The 20753-nt window shown below is 43.1% G+C and overlaps 1 protein-coding gene across 3 annotated transcripts in view; it reads right to left on the bottom strand.

The window, feature by feature from the left end:
* The window catches only part of mthfd1b (methylenetetrahydrofolate dehydrogenase (NADP+ dependent) 1b), a 90564-nt gene that overhangs the window by 53641 nt on the left and 16170 nt on the right, over window positions 1-20753 (bottom strand). For 2 of the 3 annotated variants that reach the window (XM_072272249.1, XM_072272241.1), the window contains exons 3-10: window positions 20683-20742; window positions 19782-19835; window positions 17550-17686; window positions 14880-14980; window positions 12858-12994; window positions 7367-7478; window positions 4037-4164; window positions 1121-1218 (exon numbers count right to left, since the gene is read on the bottom strand). In XM_072272249.1, the coding sequence (XP_072128350.1) occupies window positions 1121-1218; window positions 4037-4164; window positions 7367-7478; window positions 12858-12994; window positions 14880-14980; window positions 17550-17686; window positions 19782-19835; window positions 20683-20742 (827 nt within the window). Of the gene's footprint in view, window positions 1-1120; window positions 1219-4036; window positions 4165-7366; window positions 7479-12857; window positions 12995-14879; window positions 14981-17549; window positions 17687-19781; window positions 19836-20682; window positions 20743-20753 lie in introns of those variants that run through there. The other variant, XM_072272256.1, reaches the window with a different exon arrangement.

The following is a 20753-nucleotide window of genomic DNA, read 5'->3' as shown; positions in this document are numbered from 1 at the left end:
TATTAGATACACATGTTCATTAATGCAAATATCTAATCAGTCAATCACGTGGCAGCAATTCAGTGCATAACAGCATGCAGTCATGGTCAAGAGGTTCAGTTATTGTTGACTAAACATCAGAATGGGGAAGAAAGGTGATCCAAATGACTTTGACCATGGAATGATTGTTGGTGGCAGATGGGATGGTTTGAGTATCTCAGTAACTGATCTCCCGAGATTTTCATGCACAACAGTCACTAGAACTTACAGAGAATGGCATGAAAAAAAAATCTACCGAGCGGCAGTTCTGTGGCCAAAAACACCCTGTCAGAGGAGAATGGTCAGACTGGTTCAAGCTGACAAGAAGGCAACAGTAACTCATAAGCATGCATTACAACAGTGGTTTGCAAATGAGCATCTCTGAACACACACTTCAAATCTTGAATTGGATGGCTACAGCAGAAGACCTCAGAAGTACACTCAGTGGCTTCTTCAATAGGTACCATGTATGTTGCTGATAAGAAACCCGATTCTGATCTGAGACATTAAACTGGAGCTCATTGCTCTCAGATGGATGTGAAAAATTCCATCGGACCAGTTGGAAGCAGGGAAAGAGATCTCCCCAAAGTCCTGCCCAGTATTTGGTGCTGAACACTAGTAATAAATAGTTTGGCAGTTATCACGTGGGATCTTGCTGTGTGGATATTGTCAGGTTCCTTTCCCAAGTTAGAAGAGTGACTGCACTTTGAAAAGTATCCACATTGTCTGGCTGTGCTGGATGGCATACAAATGTGACAAATAAAATTAATATTCAGATCTTTTTAATTTTTAAATAAAAGCTTTTCACTTTTTTCCTCTTCCTCTCCAATCCTGATGAACAGTCTCAGCCTGAAACATCAACTGTGTATTCTCCTCCACAGATGCTGCCTGATCAGCTGGGTTCCTCCAACATTTTGCGTGAGTAGCTTTTCACTGCTTCTTAGAACATGTAAAAATAATAAAGTAATTTCAATACCTCTGAGCAGGAAATCAGCGCAGTGTAACAGGATGAGTGAGACTTAAAAACACGGTGGACTAGATTTTTAGTGTCCACTTCTCTAATGTGAGTGTCGCTCAGGCTGTGGACAGTTTGCACACGTACCTGGGCACAGGCTCCACACGACGAAGCTTCGTGTACTGAATGGCCCACTTGCCAGGCTTGCATTTCTCCAGGAAACGTTTGGCACTCTCAATGGTGTTCTGTCGGAGAAAGTGAAAGACTGAAGGCATTGCTTCTGTGCAACACAAAGTGGTTCTGCACTGTGCTCTCAGCTCCTCTGGTCCCTACCCTAACAACAGTGTTGCAGAACAGAGAGACCTTATGATACAGGTACATAGCTCTTTGAAAGTGGTGACATAGGTAGAGAGGGTGGTGAGGAAGACATTTGACATGCTTGTTGTCATCGGTCGGGATACCGAGTACAGGAATTGGGATGTCATGTTACAGTTGCACAAGGTGACATTTCACAGAACGCTATAGCACAATATAGAACGTTCTGCTCACAATGTTGTGCCAATCCTTTAACTTACTCTAAAATCAATCTAACTCTTTCTTCCTACATGGCTCTCCATTTTTCACTGAAACATCTGCCTATCTAAGAGTTTCTTAAATGCCCCTGATGTATTTGCCTCTACCACCACCCCTGGCATTGCATTCCAGCAACTCGCCACTGTGTAAAAAAAAATTACCTCTGCTATCCCCCTATATTTTCCTCCAATCACCTTAAGATCATGCTGTCTCATGGTAGCCATCTGCTCTGGGAAAATGCCTCTGGCTATCCACTCAATCTATGCCTCATCATCTTGTATACCTCTATCAAATCACCTCCCATCCTCCCTTTATTCCAAAGAGAAAAGCCATAGATCTCTCAATCTTTCTTCATAAGACAGGCACTTTAATCCAGGCAGCATCCTGGTAAATCTCCTCTAAACCTTCCACATTCTTCATATAGGTGACCAGAACTGAAGACAATATTCCAAGTGTGTTCTAACCTCATGGCCCTTGAACTCAATCCCTCGACCAGTGAAGGTCAACATACCATATGCCTTCTTACCAGACTACGAACTTGTGTGGCAACTTTGAGGGATCGTTTTGTATGATGTGTTTACCAGTAATGTCAATTATATAATCCAGGTGTACATTTTCACTCAAATGTTCTGTGACTCTGGAGTCACACTGGAGTCCATTCATTGCTCAAACCCAAATGAGCAGACCAAGTCTGATTCAGCCCACCAGCCACAAGCGTACTTCCATCCCACCCAAATCTCTAATGAAAGTTTTTGAGTGATTTGCCTTTAGATGATTGTTTTCCTGTGAATTTTGCCTGGGCAGAGAGCACAGTGGCAGCCAGTTTTGAACTCCAGCAACAAGATGACAATAAATCTAGTAGAAGTGCAGAGAAAGAGAATTTTTTTTTTTAAAAAAGTGCTACAATCTGTGATCTAGAATGAGCTGCCTAAAAGGACAGAGGAAGGAGACTCAACCTCAACCTTCAGGTGTAGGCGGTGGCACAATAGCACCAGCTGGAAGATCAGGGTACAATTCTCATCACTGCCTGTAAGGAGTTTCCATGTTCTCCCCATGACCGCATGGATTTCCTTTGAATGCTCTGGTATTGTCCCACATACCGAAGATGTGTGGGGGTTAGGGTTAGTGAGTTGTCGGCATGCTATATTGGCACTGGAGACATGGCGCCAATTGATGCTGTCCAGCAGGATCCTTGCTGATCTGACGCAAGTGAAGCATTTTACTCCATGTTTCGATGTACATATAACCACAAGATGATGAGACATAGGCACAGGATTAGGCCATTTGGCCCATCGAGTCTGCTCTGCCATTTCATCATGGCTGATCCACTTCTCTCTCAGCCCCAACCTCCTGTCTTCTCCCTATAACCTTTCATACCCTGACCAATCAAGAACCTATCAGCCTCTGCCTTAAATGTACCCAGTGACCTGGCCTCTACAATTGGCTGTGGCAACAAACTCCATAGATTCACCACCCTGTGGCTGAAGAAATTCCACCTCATATCTGTTCTAAATTGACATCCCTCTACTTTGAGGCTGTGCCCTCTGGTCCTAGAATTCCCCCACCAAAGATAACATCTTCTTCACATCCACTCTATCTAGTCCTTTCAACATTCAATTGGTTTCAATGAGATGCTCCCCCCCCATCCTTCTGAATTCCAGCAAGTACAGGCACAGAGCCTTGAATCGTGCTTATATGATAACCCTTTCATTCTCGTTGACTTCCTCTGAACTCTCTACAATGTCAGCACATCCTCTCTTAAATAAGGGGCCCCAAAACTGCTCACAATATTCAAGTAAGGCCTTTATCAGTGCCTCAGCATTACATCCTTGCTTTTATATTCTAGTCCTCTTGAAAATAAATGCTAACATTGCATTCACTTGTCTCACCACCAATACAACCTTCAAATTAACCTTTAGGGAATCCTGCAACAGGACTCCCAAATCCTCTTGTACTCAAATTTTTGAATTTTCTCCCCATCTAGAAAATAGTTTATGCTTTCATTCCTTCTACCAAAGTGCCGTGCAGAACACCACTTGTGACCGGCAGCCAGTCTAATAAGGATCCCTTTATTCTCACTCTTTGCTTCCCACCAATCAGCCAACGTTCTATCCGGGCTAGCACCTTTCCTGTAATAACATGAGCATTTATGTTGTTTAGCAGCCTCGTCAAAGGCCTTCTGAAAATCCAAGTGATTTAGATCATTTTGTAGAGATCCGTTTTTACTTTGACACAAAGGAGACTTTTTCTGTTCATCACTGTGAAAAAAGCCAAACTAAATCCAGTGTGATTCAATGTTACAAACAATAATAAAACATGAAAACATCCGGGGTGGGGGGGGGGGAACACTTTTTATAGGCACTGTATATGTGAGGGAAGGATTAGACTGATCTTGTAGTAGAATAATATGTCAGTTTAGCATTGTAGGGCAAAAGGCCTGTACTGTAATGTTCTATGTTCTAAAACCAGAATGACAGTAGAACCACTCACCGCCATAAGCATACAGACAGTCATTGGCCCCACACCACCAGGCACTGGGGTAATGAATGAAGCCACCTTCTTGGCCTCACTGTAGTCCACGTCACCAACCACTCGCTTTCCACTTGGCTTTGTGCTGTCTGAGAAACAGCAGCATAGAAAATGACATATGTGTTGGAGAGACAATATTTCAAGGCATTCATACATTGAACATCAAGAACTCAGGATGCGTTAGATCAGGAAATTAAAGCTCAGTACAGGCCCTTTAGCCCATAATGTCAACCTTTTAATCTATTCTCAGATCAATCCAATTCTTTCCTCCTGTGTAACCTTCCATTTTTTTTGTATCATCTATATGCCTATCTAAAGATTTATTAAATGCCCCTAATGTATTTGCCTCCAACACTAACCCTGGCAATGCATTCCATACACCCACCATTCTCCGTGCAAAAACTTACTTCTGACACCTCTCCATACTTTTCCTCCGATCACCATAAACTTATGTCCGTGTATTAGCCATTTTCACCCTTAGAAAATGTTTCTGATTGTCCACCCAATCCATGTCTCTTATCATCTTGTACACCTCTATTAAATAAACTCTTATCCAAAAAGAAAAACCCTAGCTCAATGTATCCTCATAAGATCTCTCGTCCAAACACCATTCTGGTAAATTCTCTCTGGACCTTCTTTAAAGCTTCCACATTCTTCCTGCAATGAGACGACCAGAACTGAACACAGTTATAGGCTGAAATCTAATCAAAGGGTTTGGGGAGAAGTAGGAAGCAGATTAAATCATACAGGGAATGATTTACTGGCTGGAATTTTACCAAGGTGTTCAGTAATTTTCTGATGTAGATTAACAATGGAATCCCATCAGGTTTCCAAAAGGCATCAAGTCCATAGGCATCTCCTGCAATCCAATCCTAAATTCAACTGTTCATTCCTCTCCATAGATGCTACCTGGCGCACTGAGCTCCTCCAGCATTTGGTGTGTTGCTCAAATTCAGCTACAAGTTGGCCATCTTTTGGGCATGAAGTTCAATTGAAATCCTCAGTAAAAGTTACAGTCCTTAAGCAAAAATTTTTCAGACATTTAAAGTTGAAGTTGAGTTTCTTGACATATGCACAAGTGCAAAGAGGAACTTACTTGCAGCAGAATCACAGTCGCATCAGCTAAGCAGCATTTACAAGAAAAATATAAATTAAACAAGTTATGTACAGTTTTTACAAAAAAAATCAGAAAAAAATTTTAGTGCTAAGTAATCAACGTGATTAGTGTTGCTAAACTGTAGTGATTAGGTTGATTCAAGAACCAAATATTTGAAGGGAAGTAGTTGTTCTTGCACCTGGGGATGTGGGACTTCAGGCTTCTATACCTACCTGATAGGAGCTGCGAGAAGATGGCATGACCCAGATGGTGGGATTCTTTTAAATATGTATGTTTGATATTTAACCCAAACTCTTGAAGTCCCATGCACCTTCCCACACATCTCCTATACAGCCAGCCTCACCTATGCATGCGAAACATCTGCCCTAAGCCCCATATCATTGCTGGCTAGAAGACAATGCCTGTTGGTTCATCTGATCTTCACACATTCATCCCACAGTTTCTCATGCACCCACCAGACAGTGTGTTAACACTATCCCCACCCACCCACCTTTGCCCTCCCAGGGTCCTGAGAAGCCTTGGCATCCTTTACAGTGGCAAAATGATGCAGCTGGTACAGCTGCTGCCCTAAAGCTCCTGGGAGCCAGGTTCCATCCTGGTTTTGGGTGCTGTCTATGTGGAGTCTGCACATTGCTCCTGTGACCACGTGGGCTGGCATGTTAACTGGTAATGATTTATTTCCCCATAGCGTATGGATGAGGGGTGGAATCTGATGGGAAATAATGGGAATGTGAGGAGCGCAAAATGAATTAGTATACATGTGTGGTTGATGGTGGGCAGGGCCTCAGTGGGCTGAAGGACCTGTCTCTGCGTTGTATCTCTTCAGCATTAGATCGGGTGGACATGGAGCGGCTATTTCCAATAGTGAGCAAGTCTAGGATGACAGCCCCCTTTTAAACAGAGTTCCAGTCAAGAAGGCACCAGCCGACAGCGCTACCTCCGGTGACATCTCCCAGGTAGTCCACAAAACAGCTTCTTTCACATCTTCTATACCTTCTCTTTATTTTAATTGTGTTTCAGGTACTGTTGGAGCCTGTGATCTACAGGTTAGAGATCGATTGAGTGATCTGGCGCTTTGCAGTCCCTGTGAAGGTTTCAGGGACCGAGTGGCCACAAGGCCTGGAAGCTTCGAGGTGGGGCAAGAGCTCATGATCGACTCCGTTTCTCACTGATTAAAGCACTGAGGAAGATTCAGACACTTAGGCAAATGTGGAAGGCAAGTGAGTATTCGGTGCCATATACCAGCCTCTCGCTCACTGCTGCCACGAGTGCGTCTGTGTGTGATGGTCTCTCGCTTGTTGCTGCTGAACTAGGCTATCTACATGTGACGGTCTTGCTGCTCCCTCCTTTGAATGCATAGGTGAGGCCCCTGCATTCAGGTGGTCTCTCATTCTGCCCCATAATGTTGTCAGAGGATGCTACAGAAGTTCTGGGTCTACGATTTATGGATTGGGACTGTAGCTTAAGTGGACTCTTTCAGTTTTGTGTTTTATATTCTATGTTTTGTCCATTCTTTCTTGTTGCAATTTGCATGATTTGGTTTTTTTTTGAATGGGGGTTGGTTTGGGGCCGTCTGCCCAATTTTTTTTTGCATGTGTGAGGGGTGGTTGATGTTTTTCTTTGAAATGCTTCCATGGTTTTCTTTGTCTCATGGCTGTTTGGAGAAGACGAATCTCAGAGTTGTATAATGCATACATACTTTAATAACAAATGTACCTTGAAGCTTGAATGAGGGGGAATTCCTTTAGCCAGAGAGTGATGAATCTGTGGAATTTATTGCCACAGGTGGCTTTAGAGGCCTAGTTGTTGGGTCTATTTATAAAGCAGAAGTTGATAATATTTGATTAGTGAGGGCATCAAAGGTTGAAGGAGAAGTCAGGAGAATGAGGTTGAGAGGGATAATAAGTCAGCCATGATCGAATGGCATTGAAGACTGGATGGGTCAAATGGTCTAATTCCACTACAATGTCTTAGGGCTTCTAAAATTTGACCTTGAATCACCCAAGGTGAAAACAGGCGACAAAAGAATTGGCTTTAAGTAGTTTCTGGACTTCTCAATGAAAATTAGAGGATCAGGCGTTAACACACTGAATGCAGAGGCAGACTTGTGGGACTGTTTGTCCATGTCTCTTCCTCCTTCTTGCTTTGATTCTCTACTTACAGTTTCTACTTACCAGGAACATGGTTTATTCCACAGTCGATGACCACGGCTCCAGGTTTGATCCAGCTGCCTTTCACCATTTCTGCTTTGCCAGCTCCAACTACCAGGATGTCTGCTCGGCCAACCTAAAGATATGGCAACAGAGGGAATTATATATGTGCAAGGTAACACCAATGAGTGGTGCTCTTTCTTCTGGGAAAAATATAAGCCTGTTACCAGGTAGTACTTTTCCTTTAATGTGGAAGAATGTACTACAAAGAACTAAAATTAAATAATAATGGAGGTCCTTCTCATGTAATTTATGGCAATCATTCTCACGTGGAAGCACGTTTGGGAGACCAGCTAGATAGTGCTGTGGGGGCTGCAGACATCTTCTGCAAGGTGGGAACAGAACATTTCCACGTGCCTTGTCTCCCACCCTGCCTCCTCTGAGATGCAATGATCAATGGCTGCCTCAAGCATAGCAGAGTAGACTCATTATTTCACTGAGTCAGTGAGGCCAGCTAACTCGTGCCCCCTTGCTCTCCCTTCACAGATGTTTCTGTGATCCTCTCCCACACTATTTTTGCTCATTTTAGACTTACAAATAGTTCACAGGAATGGAAACCCATCCGAGCCAGGACAATGCCAATATTGAGCCACAGAAGCTGGCCAAAGAAGTAGATCTTAAGTCAGCAAAGTGGTAGAGAGACAGAAAATTTTGAACTTAAGAGCATTTTTATCTGATTGAATCACAAATCTAGAAGCCCGATGTAAGAAAGTCCGGAGAAACCTCTTCACACAAAGAATGGTGAATCTGGAACATGCTGTCATGTGGATTAGTAAAGACCTGAGAAAGTAGGATGCAATGGATGGGAGAACACTTGGTCAAGCTAACCAGTAGCAACTGCTCTGCAAAGACTGAGAGAAATTGCAGAGTTTTGAACACAGCTCAATCTATCAGGGGGAGGGGAGGCAAGTTCTCACAGTGAGAGGAGTGAGGCCAGAGACTTGAGCCGAAGTTTCATGGAGATAGTTAAAATGGTATTAAAAGATAAACCGAGTAATGAATTCTGTATCTAAATGAAATACAGAACAAATTAGAACACTACCAACTGTACAGTGCCATAAAACTGTATTAATTCTTAATAGTTATTGTCGGAGGAATTCATCCAGTGCACTCATGAACAAAATCAAAGCAGACACGGAGTGAAGATAATGGACTGCCTTCATACAATGCTGTCAATGATTGCATCTTCCAAATCTTCATTTTCATTGTAACATTCAAGGTGGTTGTCGATACCTTCAAATTTTTATTTCCGAACTTGTTAGCATTCTTAGTAAGTGACTGTCCTCATTTTTAAGGACTCTTCATCTTACATTTTTGATATTTATTGCTTATTTATTTAGATTATTTTCTCTTCTGTGTTTGCGGAGTTTGTTGTCTTTTACACATTGTCGATTTGTCTGTCATGTTGGATGTGGTCTTTTTTCAATTCTATTGTGTTCCTTGTATTTACTTGTGTGCCCGCAAGAAAATGAATCTCAGGGTTGTATATAGTGACATATGTACTGTGATAATAAATTTACTTTGAACTTTGCTAAAGTAATGAAATCATTTAATTTTCACTCCTAGCTGTTTCTGGCATCTCCAAGCCTGAATGCTTGAAACCACAGTGAGCTCAACAGTTTGGAATTGTCTTACTGTTTATTTCCCGTGAATTATCAGTGACAAAAATCACTGCTTTTTGAACACAAACACATGCAACTGATGTCATTCAAAACCTGTTCACTCTGCTCACTCTAAGCACAGTGAAACATCTAAAGGCTACTCAAGTGCGTGTGATTGATACTAGTTAGAACCTGTTCAGCAAGTCTCCTGCCTGGATTAAGCAGCAGTGTCCCAAATAAATGAAGGGAATTCCAGCAATTTTTTAAATTAGCGTTTGTTCTTTACGAGTTTTCCCAAACGAGTGTTGCCCCAGCTATCTGGAATCCACTGTTCTAAAGATCCTTAAGGAAGATCTACGGTGATTCAAAGAATCTTGTACACTGCTGCCATCTGGTGACTGGATGAGGAGAAATTCTCATCTCACACATCTTTCAGACACAGGCAATACCAATGTCTCCCCAATGTCAACAGGGAATATTATTCACTACCATACCCCTCCCTCCTCTCATCTGCCTATTTTCCCATTCATCACCCACCAACCCCTTTCTCTAAACTACTCCCCTCTCTCTCCTGGCTCTATCTGACCATGATCTGCCACCTCATCTAGTTCTACCTATCACCCACCAGATCCGTGCCCCTCTCCCCTTTCTACTGACTATCTTCCCTTTACTGTCCCATTCCTGATGCAGGGTACCATCCTGAAACACCCACCATCTCTTGTCCTCCACAGATGCGAATCAATTTCTTGTCTGTCTTTTTCTCTGTCTGCATGTCTATCTTTCTCTCTTTTTGGCTACCAATTTACTTACAGAACTGTGCAAAAGTCTTAGGCAGATATATATAGCTAGGGCACCTAAGACTTCTGTACAGTACTATAGAAATTTTATGTATTGAACTGTACTGCTGCTGCCGCAAAAAAATCATAACATATAACCATATAACAATTACAGCACGGAAACAGGCCATCTCGGCCCTTCCAGTCCGTGCTGAATGCTTACTCTCACCTCGTCCCACCGACCTGCACTCAGCCCAAAACTCTCCATTCCTTTCCTGTCCATATACCTATCCAATTTTTCTTTAAATGACAATACCAAACCTGCCTCTACCACTTCTACTGGAAGCTCGTTCCACACAGCCACCACTCTCTGAGTGAAGAAGGTCCCCCTCGTGTTACCCCTAAACTTTTGGACCCTAACTCTCAACTCATATCCTGTTTGAATCTCCCCTACTCTCAATGGAAAAAGCCTATCCACATCAACTCTATCCATCCCCCTCATAATTTTAAATACCTCTATCAAGTCCCCCCTCAACTTTCTACACTCCAAAGAATAAAGACCTAACTTGTTCAACCTTTCTCTGTAACTCAGGTGCTGAAACCCAGGTAACATTCTAGTAAATCTTCTCTGTACTCTCTCTATTTTGTTGACATCTTTCCTATAATTTGGTGACCAGTTCGGTACACAATATTCCAAATTTGGCCTTACCAATGCCTTGTGCAATTTCAACATTACATCCCAACTCCTATACTCAATGCCCTGATTTATAAAGGCCAGCATACCAAAAGCTTTCTTCACCACCCTATCCACATGAGATTCCACCTTCAGGGAACTATGCAGCTTTATTCCTAGATCACTCTGTTCTACTGCATTCTTCAATGCCCTACCAAAATGTAGCACCTCACATTTATCAGCATTAAACTCCATCTGCCATCTTTCAGCCCACTCTTCTAACTGGCCTAAACCTCTCTGCAAGCTCTGAAAACCTGCTTCATTATCCACAACGCCACCTATCTTAGTATCATCTGCAGACTTACTAATCCAATTTACCACCCCATCATCCAGATCATTAATGTATATGACAAACAACATTGGACCCAGTACAGATACCTGAGGCACACCGCTACACACCGTTCTCCAATCTGACACACAGTTATCCACCACTACTCTCTGGCATCTCCTATCCAGCCACTGCTGAATCCATTTTACTACTTCAATATTAATACCTAACCATTGAACCTTCCTAACTAACCTTTCGTGTGGAACCTTGTCAAAGGCCATACTGAAGTCCATATAGACAACATCCACTGCTTTACCCTCGTCAACTTTCCTAGTAACCTCTCATCAAAAAATTCAATAGGATTTGTCAAACGTGACCTTCCATGCACAAATACATGTTGACTGTTCCTAATCAAACCCTGTCTATCCAGATAATTATATATACCATCTCTAAGAATACTTTCCATTAGTTGAGCCACTACTGATGTCAAACTTACAGGTCGATAATTGCTAGGTTTACCCTTAGAACCCTTTTTAAACAATGGAACAACATGAGCAATACTCCAGTCTCTGGCACCATCCCCGTTTCTAATGACATTTGAAATATTTCTGTCAGAGCCCCTGCTATTTCCACACTAACGTCCCTCAAAGTCCTAGGGAATAGCCTGTCAGGACCCAGAGACTTATCCAATTTTATATTCCTTAAAAGCACCAGTACTTCCTCTTCTTTAATCATCATAGTTTCCATAACTACCCTACTTGTTTCCCTTACCTTACACAATTCAATATCCTTCTCCTTAGTGAATACCGAAGAAAAGAAATTGTTCAAAATCTCCCCCATCTCTTTTGGTTCCACACATAGCCGTCCACTCTGATTCTCTAAGGGACCAATTTTATCCCTCACTATCCTTTTGCTATTAATATAACTGTAGAAACCCCTTGGATTTATTTTCACTTTACTTTCCAAAGTAACCCCGTATCTTCTTTTAGCTTTCCTAATTTCTTTCTTAAGATTCTTTTTACATTCTTTATATTCCTCGAGCACCTCATTTACTCCATGCTGTCTATATTTATTGTAGATATCTCTCTTTTTCCGAACCAAGTTTCCAATATCCCTTGAAAACCATAGCTCTCTCAAACTTTTAACCTTTCCTTTCACCTAACAGGAACATAAAGATTCTGTACCCTCAAAATTTCACCTTTATTTCTCTATTACACCATTCCCATAAAACAAATTGTCCCAATCCACTCCTTCCAAATCCTTTCGCATCTCCTCAAAGTTAGCCTTTCTCCAATCAAAAATCTCAACCCTGGGTCCAGACCTAATGTGAATGATGATAAACCCAATTCTGATGTTGTCTCTGTTGTGAACTGAGAATGGGAAGGGGGCAGGGAGAGAGGAAGAGAGTGGGAAGCGCCAGAGAAACATACTGTAATGATCAATAAACCCATTGTTTGGAATCAAATGACTTTGCCTGGTGTCTCAAGTCTGGGTATGTCTGCATTTGTGCCACACCCCTGTCCCTAGTACTCCTTCTCTGCCTCCTGTCCCACACCCCTTCCATGGCATCCCAAACCCGCCTTTCCCAACGTCCTTTCCTTTGGCCAGATTAACAAACTCGCTCTCCGCTCCACGTTGACAAATACAGTACTATGCAAAAGTCTGAGCCGCCTGGGGGGGGGGGGGGGGGGTGCGTGCACGCACCAAAGACTTTTGCATAGTACAATATATATTGTGACATATTGTGGTTTAGCTCCAGGTTCCAACAACTGCAGTCTCCGGAAGATCACATCACTGATGAAATGGCTGGAGTTGGTTGGGTTTAGGACATATGGCTCAGAGTTCGCTTGCTGTCTTTCCATCTGTCTTTCTGCCAGCTGCTTTTCTGTTCATCCCTCCTTACTATCTACGGCAACTTGAAGTAATTTGTTATGCCTGCACTGTACTATGGCCACAAACCAACACATTTTCAACAACTTCCCCAAAATTCAGTGATAATAAACTTGATTCCGATTCTGGATTGGGTGTGTTTTTACCTACTTTTTTTTTTAAGAAAAGGTTGCCAGTGTCCTCTTACCTCACCCTGGAGGTCTGCTGTCTTAGAATGGCAGGTGGTCACTGTGGCATTGCTCGACACCAGCAGGTCACGCATGGGAGCGCCAACAATCTTGCTCCTCCCAATAACAACTGCCTGGGAGCCGGGTATCTTCACACCTATAACAACAGGTTAAGGCAGAATGCACTCAGGGCCGGAACAATGTCAGCTGTGTTAATTGACCTGTGTTTCAGAACCAAAGCATAGAAGGCTTCACAGGGTAGATAGAGATATTTTCACTGGTGAGTGAGGCACAGACATAACTACAAAATGAGGGTCTGCCTAACTTAAGAATTTCATCTGCCAGTGGGCAGTGAACATTTGGAATATTTATAGTGGAATATGGTAGATAATTAATTCATCTGTCCATTCCTCATAGGCTCTTCAACCAAGCAGTGCTGCTGCCGGAAGGCAGTCTGTATGAGTAGGTGTGCAGCAGTCATAGATCACTACAGAACAAAAATAGGCTCTTTGGCCCATCTAGTCCGTGTCAACTGTTATTGTATCTAATTCCATTGACTTGCACCTCGACCATAGCCCTCTGATCCATACACTAATCCAAACTTCTCGTAAATGTTGCAGATGCACCCACCACTTCCGCTGCCAGCTCATTCCACAAATTCACCACCCTCTGAGCAAAGGCACTCAGGTTCCCCTTAAATATTTAACTGATAGCCTCTGCAAAGGGCAGCACTATGGAGGCTAACAAGCTCACTTGGCACCCCTCCTGGAAAGTGGAAGGGACCAAGGAACACAAGGTTAAATCCAGAATCTGAGATTATCCTTGTGTCTAAAAGCAGATAACTTTAAACTTAAGCTACAGGGCCATGTTTAAAAAGCAAATAATATACTCAAAGGAGTTCAGAAGCTGGTTATTCTGTAAAAAGTCGTTCGCCTTCGATATAGCCTTTCTGCACCCATATTTCCAACTGATTTCCTGCTGAATTCTTTGACCACCTTTCTCACGATCCACGACTCTGAATTTTTCTATCGTCTGAACACACGAAGCAGCCCACTTACAGATGGAGAGTATCCTAAACTGGCTGCATCACAGCCTGGTATGGAACCACCAATGCCCAAGAACAGAAAAGGCTACAGAAGGTGGTGGATACAGCCCAGTCTATCACAGGCAAAGCCCTTCCCATGACTGGGTACATTTACATGGTAAGCTACCACAAAAAAAGCAGCATCCATCAAAGAACCCACCATCCAGCCCATGTTCTCTTCTCATTACTGCCATCAGGCAGGAAGTTCAGAAGCCTGAGATCTCAGACCACTATTTCAGGAACAGTTTGTCCCTACAACCATCAAGTTCCAGAGCCAGCATGAACTCTACGATCTATAGACTCACGTTCTCAATATTATTTTTTATTTAGTTTGTTTAGATTGCACATTAGTTAGTTGTCAGTTTATGTATAGTTTTCATAGTTTCTATTGTATTTTCTTTATTTTTCTTGTAAATGCCTGCAAGAAAATGAATCTCAAGGCAACATATGTACACTGATAATGAATTTACTTTGAACTGTAAAGAGGATGCAGAGATCTCTGTCAAGGCCCCAGCAATCTCCTCTCGACTAGCAAGGGTGTGTCAAAGGTTACGGGGAGAATGCAGGAAAATGGGGCTGAGAGGGGTAACAAAATCAGCTATGATGGAGAGGTGGAACACTCGATTGGCCAAATGAACTAATTCTGTTTTGATGTCTTATGGTCTCAATAACCTATGATAGATCCCATCAGGTTTGGTGACTTGTCCACCTAAATAATCACGAAACCCAGCACCCCCCGCTTGTTCATATCGAAATGCCCGAGATTTCAGCATATCCATCCACCCCCCCACTTCTATCATCCATGTCCTCATATCCTTAGAAGTCCAATTATCCCAGTCTACAATAAGCTCAATGACTGAGGCCTCAGAGATCTACTGTAATTACATGTTGGAGTAAATGGAAGTAGATATTCATGTTTCCACATCTCCATGATCTTATAATCAGACTCAGCTCCTACCAGTCTGTTTGATCAGCTCCAGGCAGCCTTTGGGAGTACAGGGGATGAAGCAGTCATTTAGGTCTCCTCGAGCCAGCTTCCCCGCATTGATGCTTGTTAATCTGGGAGTTTGTTAAAATGGGTGTTAAAAATTACAAATACATCAACTCAAGACAGGCAGTCAATAAGGTCATAGACGTACCCAAGAATCAGGTTTACTAACACTACTACATTCAGATTTATTTATCACATTTACATTGAAATATAATGAAAAGAGTCATTTGTGTTAACAGCCAACACACCCATGGATGTGCTGGGGAATGCCCATAAGTGAAATGTCATGTAATTTGTTGTTTTGCATTAGCAGTGAATTGCAATACATTAAAAATACTATAAGTTACAATAAAAAATATATAATAAAAGGGACCTTCATGATGGATGCCATCTTTTTGAGGCATCGCCTTTTCAGTCTAAATCTAGAGGGCATAGGCTTAAGGTGAGAAGAGAAAGATTTAAAGGAGATCCAAGAGGTGAATTTTTTGCACACAGAGGGTGGTGGATGCGTGAAAAGAGCTGCCAGATAAAGTGCTGGACGCACATACAATTACTACTTCTAAAAGACATTACATTGGTAGAAAAGGTTAAGAGGGGTGTGGGTCAAATGCAACTAAATGAGACAGGCTCAGCTTGGCATGGATGAGAATGCAGAAGGCCTGTTTCTTTGCTGTGATCCAAAAATACCTCATAAATCTGAATAATCTGGAGTGGTGCGTTAAAGGTTTACCAGAATACTGCCAGGATTAGAGGATATGTGCTCTGATGGGAGGCTGGATAAACTTAGATTGTTTTCTCTAGAGCGGCAGAGGCTGAGGGGAGAGTTTAAACAGATGAAATTCTGCAGATGCTGGAAATCCTGAGCAACACACACACACAAAATGCTGGAGGAACTCAGCAGGTCAGGCAGCATCTACGGCAATGAATAAATAGTCAACGTTTCGGGCTGAGACCCTGCTTCAGGTCTGGAAAGGAAGGGGAAGATGACAGAATAAAAAACTGAGGAGAGGGGAAGGAGGATAGTTAGAAGGTAGTAAGTGAAGCTAAGTGGGTGGGAAAGACAAACGGCTGGAGAAGAAGGAATCTGATGGGAGAGGAGAGTGAACCCCAGGAGAAAGGAAAGGAGGAGAGGACCCAGGGCGAGATGATAGGCAGATGAGAAGAGGTTAGGGGCCAGAGTGGGGAATAGAAGAAGAGGGGAGATGGAGGAACTTTTTTTTTTTAGCAGAAGGAGAAATTGATATTCATGCCATCAGATTAGAGGCTATCCGGTCAGAATATAAAGTTTGCTCTTCCGCCCTGAGGGTGGCCTCATCATGGCGCAACAGGAGGTCATGGACAGAGACTTATAAGATTATGACAGGCATAGACAGATTTGACAGCTGGTATCTATTTCCCAGGAGTAAAATGTTTAACACCAGAGGGCATGTGCTTAAGGGAGGTGATAAGTGAAATGGGTAAAGTGCTGAAGAAGAGGTACCTCAAAGGAGAGGAGAGTAAACTATGGGAGAAAGGGCAGGAGGAGAGGCCCGTGGTGTGGGAAAGAGAGGGGTTGATCAGCAGTGAGAAGAGTTAAGAAGGGAGCCATAGTGGGAAATGAAAGAAGAAAGGGGAGGGAGAGAAATTACCAGAAGTTAAAGATAGCAATGTTCATACCATCAGATTGGCAGCTACCCAGACAGAAGGCCCGTTGCTCCTCCAATCTGAGAGTGGCAGTACAGGAGGCCATGGACCGACATATCAGAATGGGAGTAGGGATTGGAATTAAAATGATTGGCCACAGGGAAATCCTGCATGTTGTGGATGGAGCGAAGGTGCTCAACAAAGAGGTCCCCCAATCTAAGCCAGGCCTTACCAATACAGAGGAGGATACATCAGAAGCACACAGATGACCCTAACAGACTTGTTGGTGAAGTGCAGATTATGGAACACACAGAAGTGCTGGACGAACTCAGCAGGTAAGGTAGCACCTATTGAGATTTCAGGCCAAGATCCTTTAAGACTACACCTATTCCCTTCTGCCTACACAGTCCCCATACCCCTCCGTTCTCTGCACTTTCATATGCCTATATAAAACACCTCTAGCAAATCAAATACACAAGAGATTTTGCAACGCTGGAAATCTTGAGCAACACACACAAAATGCTGAAGGAACTCCTGATGAAGTGATTTGGCATTTGGCCTGAAATGCCGACTGTTTATTCCTCTCCATGGATGTTGCCTGACCTGTTGAGTTCCTCCAGCATTTTGTTGACTCTTAACTGATCTTCTTACGAAGAATTCCTATGCAAGGTTGCCAATCTGAAATGTTAACTGTGCCTTTGCTCCAAAGGTGCTTCCTGGCCAGCTTAATCACAAAGAGAAAATCTGCAGATTAAAACACAAAATGCTGGAGGAACTCAGCAGATCAGGCACCATCTATGGGAGGAGGAAATGGTTGACGTTTTAAGCCAAGACCCTTCATCAGGGTTGGAAAGGAAAGTGGAAGAAACCAGAATAAGAAGGTGAGGAGATAGGGAGGAGTACAAGCTGGTAGGTGATAGGTAAAGTGCTCATACTTGACTGCTAGTTACTGGCCCCTTCTGGGGAACACAAGGAGTAGAGTGGATCTGACACCATGTGCATAAGCATCCATACCCATCAACATCCTTTTCAGGGGCAACAGCATTTGTTACTTTCTCAACATCGATTGGATTAATGGAGTCCAGCGGGAGCTGTACAATGAGTCCATGCACACTAGGGTCTTCGTTAATGTGAGTGATGTTACTCAGCACCTGCAACAATAGAGAATAGGTCAGTCAGCAAGATAACACAGCAAGGGATCCCAAGCGAGGGCTGGCATGGTAGTGAACAATTAGCATAACACTATTATATTACCAGTGACCTGGATTCAATCCCCACCACTGTCTGTAAGGAGTTTGGATGTTCTCCCTGTGACCACATAAGTTTCTTCTAGGTGCTCCAGTCTCCTCCCACATGCCAAAGATTAATTGGTCATATGGGTGTAGTTGGGTGGCATGGGCTCGTTAGGCCAGACTGGCCTGTTATTGTGCTGTATCTCTATATAAAAGACATTGCACTCCAGGGGATCCACGGACACATTAACCAGGGACCTTTGACTGAACGAACAAACACTCAGATCGAGTTCACTGACCGCAGAATGGCACTCTTGAACCTGCTACCTCAACTTCAATTCAACAATGCTCCCTAACAGACAGGCTTAACTCACCTTGGGTAAGTTGGGCCTGCTTCCCTGCCCTATAACTTCATGGCTCAAGCAATATCACAAAGACAATCAAGAGTAGGGGAAAGATAATTCTATGAGTGGAATGGGAGGACAAATGTTAACAACTGAAGTAAAACACAGGGCTGAAACATGCCTGGCTGCCAGTTAGCACGAACAGAATGCTTCACTGATTATCCTCCAAGGAACCAAGGAAGTGAACATTCATGTGACCTGGAGTGGCTTTTGTACTGAACAACAATGAATGTGACATTACTTTTTGTACTACTTAGTCATTACTGCTTATAGAACAGTACAGGCCCTTCGAACCACCATGTTGTGCTGACCTTTTTAACTATTCAAAGATCAATCTAACACTTCCCTACACCAGAGCCCTCAGTTTTTCTATCATCCACATGCCTATCTCGGAGTTACTTAAAATCTCCCTAATGTATCTGCCTTTACCACTACCCCTACAGGGCATTCCATGTGCAAAGAACTTAACTCTGACTTTCTTCCTATGTCTCCCCCCAGTCACCAATTATTTGCTTCCTATTTAATTTACTACTTATTTATTTTAATATGTTTCTTATCACAACTTCTTTTTGCACCACTTATTTACTTATTACTTATTTATGATTGTAACTTACAATTTTTTTATGCTGTTACAAACCAAAACAACTCACAACATATTTCTGATCCTGATTCAACCTTGCGGTTTGGAACAAGGGCACTGCTCAGCTTGTACAAAAATAGCTAATCTTCAATCTGGTGCTCTCATTTAAACCAAGGACTCCCGATTCAGAATGGGTGAAAGTGACCCGAGCTCCTGCTACTAGCTGTAACCTAGAAGGTGAGGGCAAAACAGAGATTCCCGGATTAAATTTCCCACTCACAGAACAGAGACTGGAGTACCCGCACTGCAAGGGAAAGCAGTGGTCCTTGTTTCACTACAGGGAAAGGTTGAGTAGGTGAGCGCTTTGTTCCCTGGAGTGCAGCAGAAGGAGGAGATTTGATAGAGGTATACAAAATTATGAGATATAGATAGGGTAAATGCATGCAGGCTTCTTCCATTGAGGTTGGGTGAGACTAGAACAAGAGGAGGATCTTCCTGATTTGGAGGGTGGAACGAACTTCCAGCGGAAGTGGTGGAGGTGGGTTCAATTGGAACATCTAAGAGAAGTTTGGAAAGTACATGGATGTGAGGGGTATGGAGGACTATGGTCCAGGCATGGGTCGATGGGACACACATCAAAGTTGCTGGTGAACGCAGCAGGCCAAGCAGCATCTGTAGGAAGAGGTATAGTCGACGTTTCAGGCCGAGACCCTTCGTCAGGAGCCCTGACGAAGGGTCTCGGCCTGAAACGTCGACTATACCTCTTCCTACAGATGCTGCTTGGTCTGCTGCGTTCACCAGCAACTTTGATGTGTGTTGCTTGAATTTCCAGCATCTGCAGATTTCCTGTTGTATGGGTCGATGGGACAAGGCAGGGCGTGTTGAACTGTTGGACTAGATAGGCTGGAGGGTTTGTTTCTGTGCTGCAGTGCTCTATGCTTTCCTGAATGGGAGAGAAAAATTTCTCGGTGGTGGGGGCATAGAGAAATGAATGGAAGGGTGGAACAGAAAATGCAGAAGCTGTACTTGCCTCATCTTCAGTGGCAGTTTTTGGCATCTTCATGTGGTTGGCATTCATTCCAATCTGCAGGGAGAGATATAAATCAACAACAAAGAAACACAACCTCTTCGGTCAGGAAAGCTCACCAACACCTCTACTTTCTGAGGAGGCTAAAGAGAGCTGGCCTATGCACATCTCTACTCACAATTTCTACAGGTGTGCAGTGGACAGCACCCTGAGGTGCTGCATCACCCTGTGGGACAAAAACTGTACTGTGGCAGACAGGGGAGCTCTATAATGGGTAGTTAAAACTGCTCTGCACTTACCCACCATCAAGCAAATATATATAGAAAGGTGCCAGAAAAAGGCAAGCAATATCATGAAGGATCCCATGCACCCTGCTCATGGACTGTGAATTCCCATCAGGGAAGACACTACACAGTACCTATGCCAGGACCACTAGACTCAAAAACAGTTACTTCCCCCAAACTGACAGGCTGATCAAATTCCACTAATTAACCCACCCCACCATCACCACTTGGCGTCACTATATTACAATCAGTCTATGTACACTCAGTGGCCACTTTAGGTACACCTGCAGATTAATGCAATTATCACGTGGCAGCGACTCAATGCATAAAAGCATGCAGACATAGTCAAGAGGTTCATTTGTTGGTGAGGCCAAACATCAGAATGGGGATAAAATGTGATTTAAGTGACTTGGACCGTGGAATGATTGTTAGTGTTAGGCAGGATGGTTTGAGTATCTCAATGTGTAGATCTTCTGGGATCTTTAATCTGATAACCAACACCAGAGATACATCAAGGAAGTAGGAGAGGAGGAAGAAACATCAGTTTTGACAGCTGCAATTGAAAGTCAGTGCAGTTAACCTGGTTAATCAAAAGTGAAAATGTTTAAAATATTTCATACCTCAGCAGCTGCCTTCAGTTTCATACTGATGTACAGGTTCGAATCATCCCTGTCTCCAACCTAAAAAGGAA

The sequence above is a fragment of the Mobula birostris genome, chromosome 1, assembly GCF_030028105.1.
Source record: "Mobula birostris isolate sMobBir1 chromosome 1, sMobBir1.hap1, whole genome shotgun sequence".
NCBI classification, from domain to species: Eukaryota; Metazoa; Chordata; class Chondrichthyes; order Myliobatiformes; family Myliobatidae; genus Mobula; species Mobula birostris.
This window is presented reverse-complemented; position numbering and strand designations above follow the sequence as displayed.